This window comes from Emys orbicularis, chromosome 4 (assembly GCF_028017835.1).
Source record: "Emys orbicularis isolate rEmyOrb1 chromosome 4, rEmyOrb1.hap1, whole genome shotgun sequence".
In the NCBI taxonomy this organism is placed as follows: domain Eukaryota; kingdom Metazoa; phylum Chordata; order Testudines; family Emydidae; genus Emys; species Emys orbicularis.
In genome coordinates this window covers 114,625,667-114,637,951 of record NC_088686.1, presented here as the reverse complement: position 1 = coordinate 114,637,951, position 12,285 = coordinate 114,625,667, and the positions used below count along the sequence as shown (strand labels likewise).

Sequence of the window (12,285 nt, the reverse complement as noted above, 5' to 3'; positions counted from 1 at the left end):
CTTCTCTCTAATTTTCTTCTCTTATTAACATTTCTTTCTGATTCCAAATATATGTTTTACCATGTTTAAAATCTCTTATTTCTTCTAATTTTTGCTTTATGTCAAGTATTTTCCATTAGCTCTATAGGGAAAACTAGAAATCTAATTTCAAATTGCCCGCATGTCATGGACAATTTTCTATAATGGATTTACCATTTTCTACGCTGAGGGCACAAGGATTCTCAAAGTTGTTTTTGATGTTAGGGCATGAAGCTTGTGTTTTCCAGGTATTAGCAAATGCAGCTGCTGTTCCTTCCACTACACCACTTATGGCTTTGAAGTCATCAGCCTCAATATTGTTGAAGTTTCCACAGAGACCTGTTGAAAAAACACAAAGTTTGAATCATTCATACAAGACCAATGGGGATTTCAGGCAGATCACTGGTTTTGTTACATTCACTTACCGCAAGTCTGCTCTTTGAAAGATGGATCCAGTCGCACAAATGCTTGCATGATGGGTACAAGTTGGATCTCCAGTTGAAGTCCAAAGTTTGTTTCCACCATGATGAAAAAGGATGAGGGTCTGAAAATGGTGACATTAGCTATGGACAAAGAACAGGATAATCAGATTTCAGAAGAGATCAAATGCTGGAAACACCCCATTCTTATGGCTCTTCTTGGATTACTGTTGCAACTATAGAGACCCCTAGTGTGGAGTAAAGCCAAGATATGCTTAAAGTTGAATGAAAAATACAATGCAATATTTGCTTGTGACTGCCTAGGAGCTAGCAAGTGAAGTTTGTGTTAAAGTTACACAGGAATAGAATGCTCCTTTTGTCTGCTCCTTCCCACAGACTAATGAAGGGAAAAATTGGATTACATCAAGCATTAACAAGAATAATTTTGTTCTAGTGTCTAATCTCGTATCTTGATCATTGCAAGTCCATTATGGAGAGGAGAATGAGCAGGGTCTGGGTGGCATAAAAATCTTCAGTGAGGATCATTCTTTATGAGGATAGACAGCAAAAACCAAATTAATATCTTAACAAGTTGGACAACGGGCTGTAATGTATCATGAGACTTTGGACCTCTATTGCTGGAATCACCATTTGGGTCAAGAATCATCATAGTGAGAATCTAGTGTGAACATGCTGGGCTATGGGATTCTTCATTATACAGACATCACATCAACTCCTTTGAAGTTTAAAATAATAAGCAGGAGTCTAGGTGAAGTTTTGAGAGTGTCACGTATTGGCCCCGGGAGAGAAACATACCTGCTGAGAAGGGCAACTGAGTGTAGATCCAATTCACAAACACACCACCTCCAGGCTTGATCACAATGATCTGGCAAGGAAGATAAAGATAAAGTAACAATATGTCATGCGTTGGTAATATCAGCATGATAAAGAATTTCATGAAAGGGGGTTGATTTTCTGATTTTTTTACCCTTCCTTTAAAATCTTAATTGTCCTTCCTTTTAATCTTCGGTTGCCTTCCCTTCAGAAAGGGAATTGTTTTAAAGAATCATTCTTTGTCCTTTACAGAGCTGCAGTAGTGGTCAGGCTATCTTGGTTTGCAGTGATGCAGAGCCTCTGTATCTGAACTGACTTACATCTAGTGCAGCTGGTAGTTTTAGGGAGAAGCCAAGAAGATCATGGTGTCATTGTTTACTTAATAGAAAGAGAACTTCTCTCCTGTTTTGTGAATAAAGTATCTTTTCTGACTGAACTAACACAGGGCTGAACATACTACTTACCTCACTATTATGATAAATAAAGATACATTTATTTTACCTTGGTTTTAAAAACTAATACATATTTTCCAGACCTGCAGATCCTTAGAAGGATAAATGCCACTCCCTGACTAGATCTGGATGAAATTTTCTAGACTAAACTTTTTTTTATGCTGAGAAATGCAGATTCAAGTGGACAAACATTTTCCAAACACGTCGCATTTGCTAAATAGTTTCAATAAAAGAAAAAAGTTTAAACCTTTCATTCTGACATTCAAAATGAACTGTTTCGATTTGTTGACTCCAAATGACTTTTTAACTTTAGTTTTATTAATTTTTTTAAAAGAAAAAAGAACTTGAAAACGAAACAAATCTTTTCATTTTGTCTCAAATGAAACATTTCCTTTGACCTGAATTGAAAAATCAATTATTAACAAAGCTCTATCCCTGACTCATTCTGGCTTAATCTTTTTGCTCCCCACATTTTTATAAAATATTCTTGCAGCATTTTCACCACTTGTTTTGGATACTTACAGTTTGTCCTCCATTAACGCTGAGGACTATTGTCTTTAAGCATGTCTCAGTGTCTGTCAAGCCACATCTGCGGAGTTCTCCCAGAACAGCGAATGTGTCATTTTTACAGTGCTGAAAAAAACAATACCAACAACTATTGCTTTAAAGGCTTGTTCCCGGGTCTGAAAAATATTTATTTTTTAGAGGTTGGTCCAAACTTTCCCAAAGCTCAGGGCTATTTTGAACTAGTGTTATAGTGATAGAGACTGGGACTAGTCACAGAATTTGGATCTGGTTCTGGTGTTTAGACTCAAAGTTTTGTTTCAACCCCCTCTAAAAAATGTGCTTCCGCTTCACTCTCTATCCCCATCTTTTCCTGCCTGACCTGTTATGACCAAGGACTAGTAACATGGCAAAAACAGTTGCCACGCAGCAAGGGGGTTGAATTGTATGACAGCTATGAAAATAGACCAAATACAGCAGTTGCTTGTAAATATTCAGCATTTACCAACAATTACCACATCCTGGAATCTGAAATACATCAGTATTTACCTTGCTCCCAACATCACAACTAGTTAATACATTTTGCATGAATTGTTGTATATTCTCGCTCAATACAGTGCTCTTCTGCTTTAACAGGAAACTCTCCAATGTTCTTTCCTAAGTGTGGTTAGCTTCTCTAGTCCTGACTCAGGCAGCCCTCCCACTCCTTCCTCCATATAACTGCATAGGACTCTATGACCTATTAAAACCTGATGGTGCTTACCTTAGATAAAACATAAGTGCAGTCTCCATGGACATTGTAACGTTTTTCATCATATGTGGAGATGTGTGAACCTCCCTCTACTGTACAAGATCCAGGGCATGGAATGTTTGTGCAAATCCACTGGCCTCCATTGCAGGTACTGGAAGGAGAAATTAATCACAATCAGCGATAATAGCTTGGAGGAAAGGAGTTACAATGTCATTAAGTTTTGTTGTTTTGCTACTGATGTTCCCATCATATTATTCTTGGCTTCTTCAGGGGAAATCTATGTTTGCAAATAAGTGAGTGGCTGCAGTTTCTTTTGTCTTGGAAAAGTCAAAATACTTCAAGGGAGCAAACAAAGAGAGAGAATTTTAATGGAGAGGTAAGAAACCTATATATCACAAATCCTTATTTTAACTTGAGTCAGAATGCAAAGCCTGTTAAATAATGACACTAAAGGAGACAAACATTGTTTTTTTGAGATTCTGTTAGAATTGCAGGGAAGTCAGTAATATGCACTCAGAGATGGTTAATGATGAAATTGTGTATAATAAACCATTAAACTAATTCATTTTACTAAAAAAGAAACAGCAAAATAGGTAAGTTACCAGGAATGGCAATGGGCGTGAAAAGATGTCCCTGGAGCGTAAGAGTTGCCATTGTAAGTACAGGAGCACTTCCAAAGGGGGATGCAGCCAGCATTGTTAATGTCATCAAGCACAGTTCCTAAATGAAGAAAGAAACGGATACATTACAAAGGTGTTTTACACATATAGACAATATGCAGTTTTTCTTGTTTTAAATAGTTGACTACAAATATAAAATACAGTCTTGGAGCTCATAAATGGTCATAGCTCCATTGAAGTCAGGGGAGCTATGCCAAATTGCACCAGCTGAGGGTCTTGCCCTGGGAGTTTTAAAATCCCATTGGTCTTTCAAGGGGTTTCCTGCCCTGTAAGGTGAATTCAATTGAATAATACTGAATTGCTGTAGTAAAACCACCTCATTCCTATAAGACGGGTAGCATTTTATGTTCTATTTTGGTCCCTGATTGTTCCTCACTGCTTTGCAGATGTTGCATATCTACAGGAAATTAATTATTCAGTCACGTGTTTTGTCACTTGTTGTGCACAGGTAAAGGCCTACCACTTGAAGCCATGAAGAGGGCAGCTGGAGGAGCCCTGACCCCTGAGAAAGCTACTAAACTCCTACATGTAAATCTGCTAGTGCTCTTTATTGAGATTATGAAAGATGGGAGTAAATAAAAACTTGCCTGGGGGACAGAAGCAGCCATCCATACAATGATCTTCACAGACATGAGATCTTTCAGGGTTGGTGCAGGTGTCAGTGCAGGGGGATCCACATTCCTGGTACTGCATGTTGAAAGGACACTTCTTGGCTGGAATTTTAAAGGAAGACAGGTTTCTGAATTCAAATGTAATCCCCATTTGCTACATATTAGAATGCATGCTCATTCAACCTTTCCCCACTAGAGATGGGGCCACACCAAACCCGAGGTCCAAGGATCCCTTGGATTTTGGAAATCTCAATCCATATTTTGTAGTTTAGGTGTGTTTTTCAAAAACTTGTGCGTCAGATAGAACTGTATGATGCTGAATTTGTGACTTAAAGTCTGGAATTCTATGAATTCATGAGTAATTGTCTCACAGATCTCTGAGGCATATACTCTGGCGCGTTTGTTTTGCCGTCCCCTCTTTTCAAGAATCTAAATTTCTAGTGAAATTTGGAAGCGTTAATTTTCCAGTGCATATGCATATTTGAGTTCTGTGGAAATCACTGAAGTATCCAATTATACCCTGGGGAATTTAACTCCAGAATTTACATTGATAAATATTAATGACCACAGTTTAACCATGGGGAGATCAGCTGCACCCCAGGATCTGGCCCGAAGTATGGAATTCATATAAGAGCCCTCTGGAAACCAATCCAGTACTTAATAACATTTAGTTCCCATGAGTCCCCAACAAACTATAGGAATCTGTCGCTGACTAATTGGCAAGCACAGATGAAGGCCAGTTCTAGAGACACTTACGACACAGTTGTGGGGTTCTCCAGTTCAGAGGTTGTCCACCGGCATGGGCGCACTGCCGGGAGTATTCACCAAAGGTGTTACAAATACAGAAGGCATTCTTAGACTGGTCACAGCGGCACAAGTCTTGTTCACAAGACTTAATGTACTCGCTAACCTCAACTAGTGCATTACATTCTGAAAATGCAGGGCCAGTCAATACTTTATGGCAGATGTCATCCTAGAGAGAAAACAAAACAGAACAATTTATTAAATCCACAAATTCCTCAAAATAGAGAACAGGAGTACTTGTGGCACCTTAGAGACTAACAAATTTATTTGAGCATAAGCTTTCGTGGGCTACAGCCCACTTCATCGGATGCATAGAATGGAACATATATTGAGGAGATATATATACACATACAGAGAGCATGAAAGGTGGGAGTTGTCTTACCAACTCTGAGAGGCCAATTAAGTAAGAGAAGTGATAATCAAGATAGCCCAGTGTATATATATCTCCTCAATATATGTTCCATTCTATGCAGCCGAAGAAGTGGGCTGTAGCCCATGAAAGCTTATGCTCAAATACATTTGTTAGTCTCTAAGGTGCCACAAGTACTCCCGTTCTTTTTGCGGGTACAGACTAACACGGCTGCTACTCTGAAACCTGTCAAAATAGAGAGGATCAGTTTTTAATATGGTTATCCATTTGTTAAAATTATTCTTTAATGACATCTTGTATTCTCCTCCTTCTACCTCCAATCCCTTCATAGTTTTCTCCATGTGTCCCTCCTGAAACAGGAAAAGAGAGTGGATACATTTAAATGAAAGACACATGAATAAACAAAAAGATCCTTACAAAATTGTCTGTGCAGTTGTTCAGGGAGGATGATGTAGGATCCTCACAGACTTCTGTTGGCCCATCCATCTTTTGCATATTTCCAAACTGCGTGGCAGTCAGCTTGGCATCTGCAATAAATACATTAATAATATATAGGATTTTTAATGGAGTTGGTACTCTTTGAGTTCTTTCATGTAGACATTACATTTGGCATGTTGACAAAATTAACACTGATGCACCATAGACAAAATTAACACTGTGACATCATAGACTCAATTTACTTTGAATGACATCATCCTTCTATCAGAAAACAATTTCAGGAACATGCAAACTGGAATTTGTGTTGGAAAATGACAAACTCATTCCAGGTTAGATGACCCCGTAGTTAGATAACAGAAGAGAAAGTTTTAGACAGGTTTTGAATAGAAGAGACTATTGTGAGACAGAATTTAGGAGAAAAGGTGAGATTTGAATAAATTGCCTAAAAGCTTTGTAAACAAAATGGTGATACTGACAGTGGGAAAAGAAAGATGGATAGAGGCCTATAGCCAGCTGATTGGAAGAATATATAGAGAGGAGGGAGTGATAAAGTCAGAAAGATAGGATGGGAGAAGGTAGTGTAAAGATTATGTCAATCAGTAGGCCAATCTAGAATTACACTGTGGAATAGGATCGGGCAACTCAGGATCGAGATGTTGGGCTGATGCTTGCATGTTAATTATGGACAAAAATGTGTGCGGCTTTGCAAATATAGTTTATATATAAAATTATATAAATATAATTTAGAGGTGACATCTTGGAGCATGTTAAAATAGAACATTCTTGACCAAAAATTGTTGTGATTGCTTTGCTTGGTATTGTTATTGTCTTTTGGTCTGTGGATGTATTTCTATATTTAATCATGCTTGAAAATCAGTATTTCGCCCACATCTAACTGGCTAACAAATGAAATAAATAGACAAATGGTATACGTGAATACATATATAATTCAAGTTACTAAAGATCCAAATGTGCTGATGTTCTCAGCAAATCTTTCAGCAGGTTGGAAGAGAGGCCTGCTGAAGACGTATAACCAGGAGAACACAAAAAATGGATCATGTAGAAATTGGCGCTACTAGAAACCAACAGTCTGTCATTATTTTTAACACTTACTGTTTGAAAAGAACTCATTGTACGTTGGAATACCATTGAAGTCCCCACAAAGCCCACAGGTATAATTGGCATATTTGTCACTCAGTTCCAGCTAAAATGATGGGGGAAAAGTTGGTAGAAGTTAATATACACATTCCACAATAAAAAGCAACAGAGGGTCCTGTGGCACCTTTAAGACTAACAGAAGTATTGGGAGCATAAGCTTTCGTGGGTAAGAACCTCACTTGCATCTGAAGAAGTGAGGTTCTTACCCACGAAAGCTTATGCTCCCAATACTTCTGTTAGTCTTAAAGGTGCCACAGGACCCTCCGTTGCTTTTTACAGATTCAGACTAACACGGCTACCCCTCTGATACATTCCACAATGTATTCAAAATCAGTGCAAGCAGCTGTGCCTGCTACACCTACATAATTTTCATCAGTGTTGTGTAGATGTTTTAGCAGACCAATTCAAACCTGGCTGATAGAATATGGACGAGGTTTGGATATGATTTCTGATTCATCGAATCCAAGTTATTTATGCAGAACTAGTTTTCACTGCAATATCTGTATTATAATCAGCCTTTTTACTATCTATTTTTTTCTTCAGAAAGAAAATCAAATCCACTGTGACACTGAAGTCCTATGACAGTGGAATTCTACTGGAAAATAAAATGTGAGGAGGTGAGTGGCACCTGATGTAATGATGCTATTATGTTAATGAAGTGAGGGAAGTGCTTTTTCCCATTTTAAGTGGGAGGCCTGATTTCCACTAGGAACACAGCACAGTTGCTTTCTTCAGGAATGCATGAATGCAATCATAGCTCTGTAATGGGAGAAATAATCAGCAGGGGGAAACAGCAGCTCCCAAACTGCTGGGGGCAAGTATATCCAGGGACTAACCATATATCTTCATACTACCTCTCAAGATTTAGGCTTATGGTCAAATATTTAGGCAGTTTCTCTTTTGTACACCTTTACCTACTTGATTTGCATATGCCATGGCTGTTTGTGTGCACAAGTGTGGAATCAGTGCGTGCAAGTGGGTGCCCAAACAAATTCTTAAGCCAGTCAAAAATTTGAGTCTAAATGTTTTAATAGCCTGTTTCCTATTCTCTGAAGCATCTAGAATTTATTCTTACCAGGATGCTGTCATCTTCATTCCACATGAAAACCAGGCCCATTTTGGCAGTCACTTTTATATACATGCTGCTTCTCTCAGCCATGATTCCAGACTGGCTGTAAGGCAGCTGAACCCTGGAGAAAAAAAGCATCAGAGATGCTAAGTATTTGCTATGCCATGCAGAATAAGAAGAAAAGGTTGCTTGTGTTATCAGGTGTCCATGTGGGTTCTTCGACAATGCAGTATTGTGGAAGAAAAAGCAGTTTAAAGAAAAGATGGGCCCAAGCCACAAAAAATATGGATCTGGATCTGGATTCAAGCTTCCTCAAAGTTCAGGGGTATTTTGATCTGGCGTTCTGGTTTGGGCCCATCTTTATAGCGTGACATCTTAACAGAAGAATGGCGAGATGGGTGTATGGTTAAAGTTACATGGTTTATCAAAATGCATAGAAGTTTTTCCAAGAAAGTGCTGAAATATATGCCTGGTTTGAGGAAACAGTTATGTTCAGCACACACAGTGATATGTCTAAACCTACCTGTTGCCATTGACAACAACAAAGTTCTTTGCCATTTCAAAAACCACCCCATCGAGCTTCATGGTGATATGGTTGATAGTAGGAGCATTTTCCACCACAGTGCGCCTGATTTGGATGTTGAAATCCTCATAGGCAGCATTGCAGTGGGATGCAAAGATGTAATTGCAGAGCCCCGGGAAGTAAAAGATGTCCCCATCAAAAGTCTTGAAGTGGAAATTGCCCCACGTACTGCATACGCGGCCATTGTGAGCAGGGTTGAAGGCTGTGGATTGAAAACTCTTTGTAAGAATTTACTGGAAATTCCCTGACTTAATGTGAATATTATTATATCAGTCTGCCCAAGCCTTCATTTCCTTAGTTTATTCATTGCTCTGTCTCCTTCCATTTATTTTCTGTCCATTTATCAATTGTGACACTATACATAATCAATTTGTCCATCTATCCACCTACTTATTTAACCCATCTCTGTTCCTCCACCCATCTTCTGTCTGCCATTTATAATGTACCACCCTATCTATATTTCTGGGTTTCTACTTATCTATCATATGTCTGCCCACCTATCTACCTATCAATCAACTCATTGTTTTGCCATCATATCATGTTTATCCAGCTATTTGTTCCTTACACCACTGATCTACCCATTTTTTTTGATTAATCAGTCTGTTTCCCTGTTTATTTTAACTTTCTGATCAGTACTTCAGAAAGATGGAGGAATTTTTGAGACTATTTGCTTAACTTACATGTTATTACTGGGCTTGTTGTCAATGGCGGGATGAAGTTCACTGTTCCAGATGGAGTATTAGTAGTAAATGCTGCAGACAAATAAGAAAAAAAATCAATATAGAAAGTTTATGGGTGGTGGTAGTGGGAGGAATCCACCCGCCTTAAAATTTTCTAACCAAGCAGGATTGCATCCTTATTTTGTAGTCATTCTACTCAGAGAATGTGAGAAAGAGACACTTGCATAACAGTAGGATGCAAGAGAAAAGGAATTTGGTGGCCTCAGTCTAGTCTCCACCTGTCCATATCACAAAACCACCTGTCAGGTTATCATTATCCAGTAGAAATAACTTTTTCTGCCCAGAAGAGGCCCTGGGCCAGAATAGCAAAGGATCAGTGCTGAGGTGCAGAACTCTAAATAAAAGCTTGTACAATTCTTACTTGCTCCATTTTATGCCTGATTCAATTTGCTGCCTGCCCTTACTTTTATGAAGAACAAAATTCACTGAAAATCATTATATTTACAATTGACAGTGTTTAGAGAATGGTGAACAAGAAAGAGAAAATTTACATTAGCACAAAGGATTATGGGAACATTTCTCAAGAAGTGGCAACAATTATGATACACGAATAGGAGCAATTCTGCAAGCCCTTACTCATGCAAGTAATCTTTACATTTAATAGGACTACTCACATGAGTAAGGGCTTTTGGGATTAGTTCTAATTAATGTAACATTATCATAATAACAAAGCATACAAAATGATGAATGACATAGAGAAGACAGATCAGGTACTTCAGTTCACCCTGTCTGATTATACAAAAAACCAAGGGAAGAATCAATATAAATTGGCAAATATAAGTGGCAAATTTGAAACTCAGATGAAAAGTGGCAAATTCAACAACACGCAGTTAGGCGGGGGAACTCATTACCACAATATCGCTGAATCCAAGAGTTTATATGGATCACAAGAATAACTAGAGTTATTAATAACAGATACTAACAGACATAAATAATTTGAAAAGGATATAAGCCCTCATGTTTCAGAGCTTGAGACCACCTCTAACAATTGTGAGGGAGGAGGAAAACTTTCTTTGGGTGCAAGTTACCCCATGACTGTCTATTGCAGGGTTTCTTGCACCCTCCTCTGAAGCATCTGGTACTGCAGAGTGTGATTAACAGGATACTGGAATTGATGGACCATGGGGGTCTGATCAAGTATAGGGTAATTTTTACATTTATGATTACATAAAAATGTAGGATTTAACAACAATCCTAGTGGAAAACTCACCAAAAATAAAATGTTTTAAAACATTTTAAACTGATAGTGAAATCATGACATTTCAAGAGATGGATAGTTATTATTTTGTTTTGATCTTCAAAGCTATCTTCATCCAAATGTTGTTAATTGTACTGGCTTGAGGCAAGATGAAATTAAATCAGTCCAGTTAATACACAAACATTAACTATTTAATGGAATTGGTACAAAAATAAAAAGACACAAAGAAATCTCATTTAAATGCAACCATTTAGAAGGTTTGCAAAGTAAAAGAAATAAAACTGTTTAAACTATATCCATATAGAGCTAATTAAATTAGACTTTTTCTTTTCTTTTCTCAGAGCAAAATGAAATGTGAATGAGTTCTTACCTTGTTTTTGGGCACAGCAGACACCTAACATAAAGGCCCATACGGACACCCGTATCCCCTGACCAAACCCCATCCTGAGTGGAGTTTGGCACAAGGATACTGAGTCAGATGTTGGTCAGGAGAAATAGTTCACCTGCACTGTCTGGGTCTTATATAGCAGGAAACTTTGGCTTTGCTCCCAGATTGTTTCACAGGGACTGAGAAGGTGAGGTTTGGGGGATAAACAGAGGATGCTCTTTTTTTCTCAGGGACGGACCAAGCTTGTTTGCATTTTGGGAGGAGTATTATTTTTCTAAAGGTTCTGGCTAATAAAGGAACATAACATGAATGACAGTAGAACAATTCCTGTCCCATTAACAGCAGATCCTGAAAAAATAGTCAAAGATCTTTTGAGTCACTTGGTGGTTTTTTGAATGACAGGCAGGTCACCTTATATGTTTCTAGTTTCTGTAAATGATACCAGTTTCCTCTCTGGTGAAAACCAGTTCTTCCTTAGTCCTCAAGAGGATGCAACATTTCAGCATGGGGGACCCTCCTTGCTTTAGAAACAATTTGGTGCCTCATGATGTGGATATTCTTTTTGTGATACGAAGCGACCTGTAGCCCTAAAGGACAGGTACTATGTGAGCACGTACAGTGAGAATTTCTCCATGCTGCATAGACAACAAGCATTATGCATCTTCCTGGGGAGATTTGAGCTGTTTTTATCCATGCTTTATCCTGATTATATTAAAGATTGGTCCAAACCCTGCACTCTGGATCCAAACACTCTTCAGATTTTCCAGTTGTGTGGCTCTGGGTTTATCTTCCAGGCTTCCAGAGCCCATCGAAGGCTGATTTCTACTGCCAAGGTTTGAAAGTAGAAATTAGGCTCTGTCCCTGCTAGGTTATACCTTCAGTTCTGCCCAAAACTCTTTTCCCAGTGCCCCATTTCCACCTTAATTCTCAACTCAGGATTGTTGTCTTGTGGGAGGAAGCCCATGGGGCCCCCACCCCCATCGTGGACTATTGAGGGGTATTAGTTGGGCGCTTCCCCAGCTGCCTCTCTGTGTCCTGCAAATTCAGGCCACTGTCCCTGTAATTTCACAAGGGTCTAACTGAGGGTGGAACCTGACCCGACCTTCATATTGACATGGGTGGTGAGAAACACTGCAGTCCACTCCACACTGCTCTCACCACCCACTGGAAGTTCAGACCCCAGAAACACTTGCGTGATTGTTGGGGGGCCTGTGGATTCTCAACTCATCATACGACAATGGTAAGAGGGAATCCTGAGAGGGTTGAGG

The 12,285-nt window shown here is 38.8% G+C and overlaps 1 protein-coding gene across 1 annotated transcript in view; it reads right to left on the bottom strand.

The window, feature by feature from the left end:
• Nucleotides 1-11,072, bottom strand: part of LOC135877798 (mucin-5AC-like) — a 50,521-nt gene extending 39,449 nt beyond the window's left edge. The window contains exons 1-14 of the mRNA XM_065403349.1: nt 11,000-11,072; nt 9,372-9,443; nt 8,632-8,893; nt 8,115-8,229; nt 6,995-7,085; nt 5,861-5,970; nt 5,026-5,242; nt 4,246-4,371; nt 3,581-3,698; nt 2,991-3,129; nt 2,246-2,356; nt 1,254-1,323; nt 444-581; nt 193-357 (exon numbers count right to left, since the gene is read on the bottom strand). Coding sequence (XP_065259421.1) covers nt 193-357; nt 444-581; nt 1,254-1,323; nt 2,246-2,356; nt 2,991-3,129; nt 3,581-3,698; nt 4,246-4,371; nt 5,026-5,242; nt 5,861-5,970; nt 6,995-7,085; nt 8,115-8,229; nt 8,632-8,893; nt 9,372-9,443; nt 11,000-11,072 — 1,807 coding nt within the window. The remainder of the gene's footprint in view (nt 1-192; nt 358-443; nt 582-1,253; nt 1,324-2,245; nt 2,357-2,990; nt 3,130-3,580; nt 3,699-4,245; nt 4,372-5,025; nt 5,243-5,860; nt 5,971-6,994; nt 7,086-8,114; nt 8,230-8,631; nt 8,894-9,371; nt 9,444-10,999) is intronic.
• Between the last annotated feature and the right edge of the window lie 1,213 nt (nt 11,073-12,285).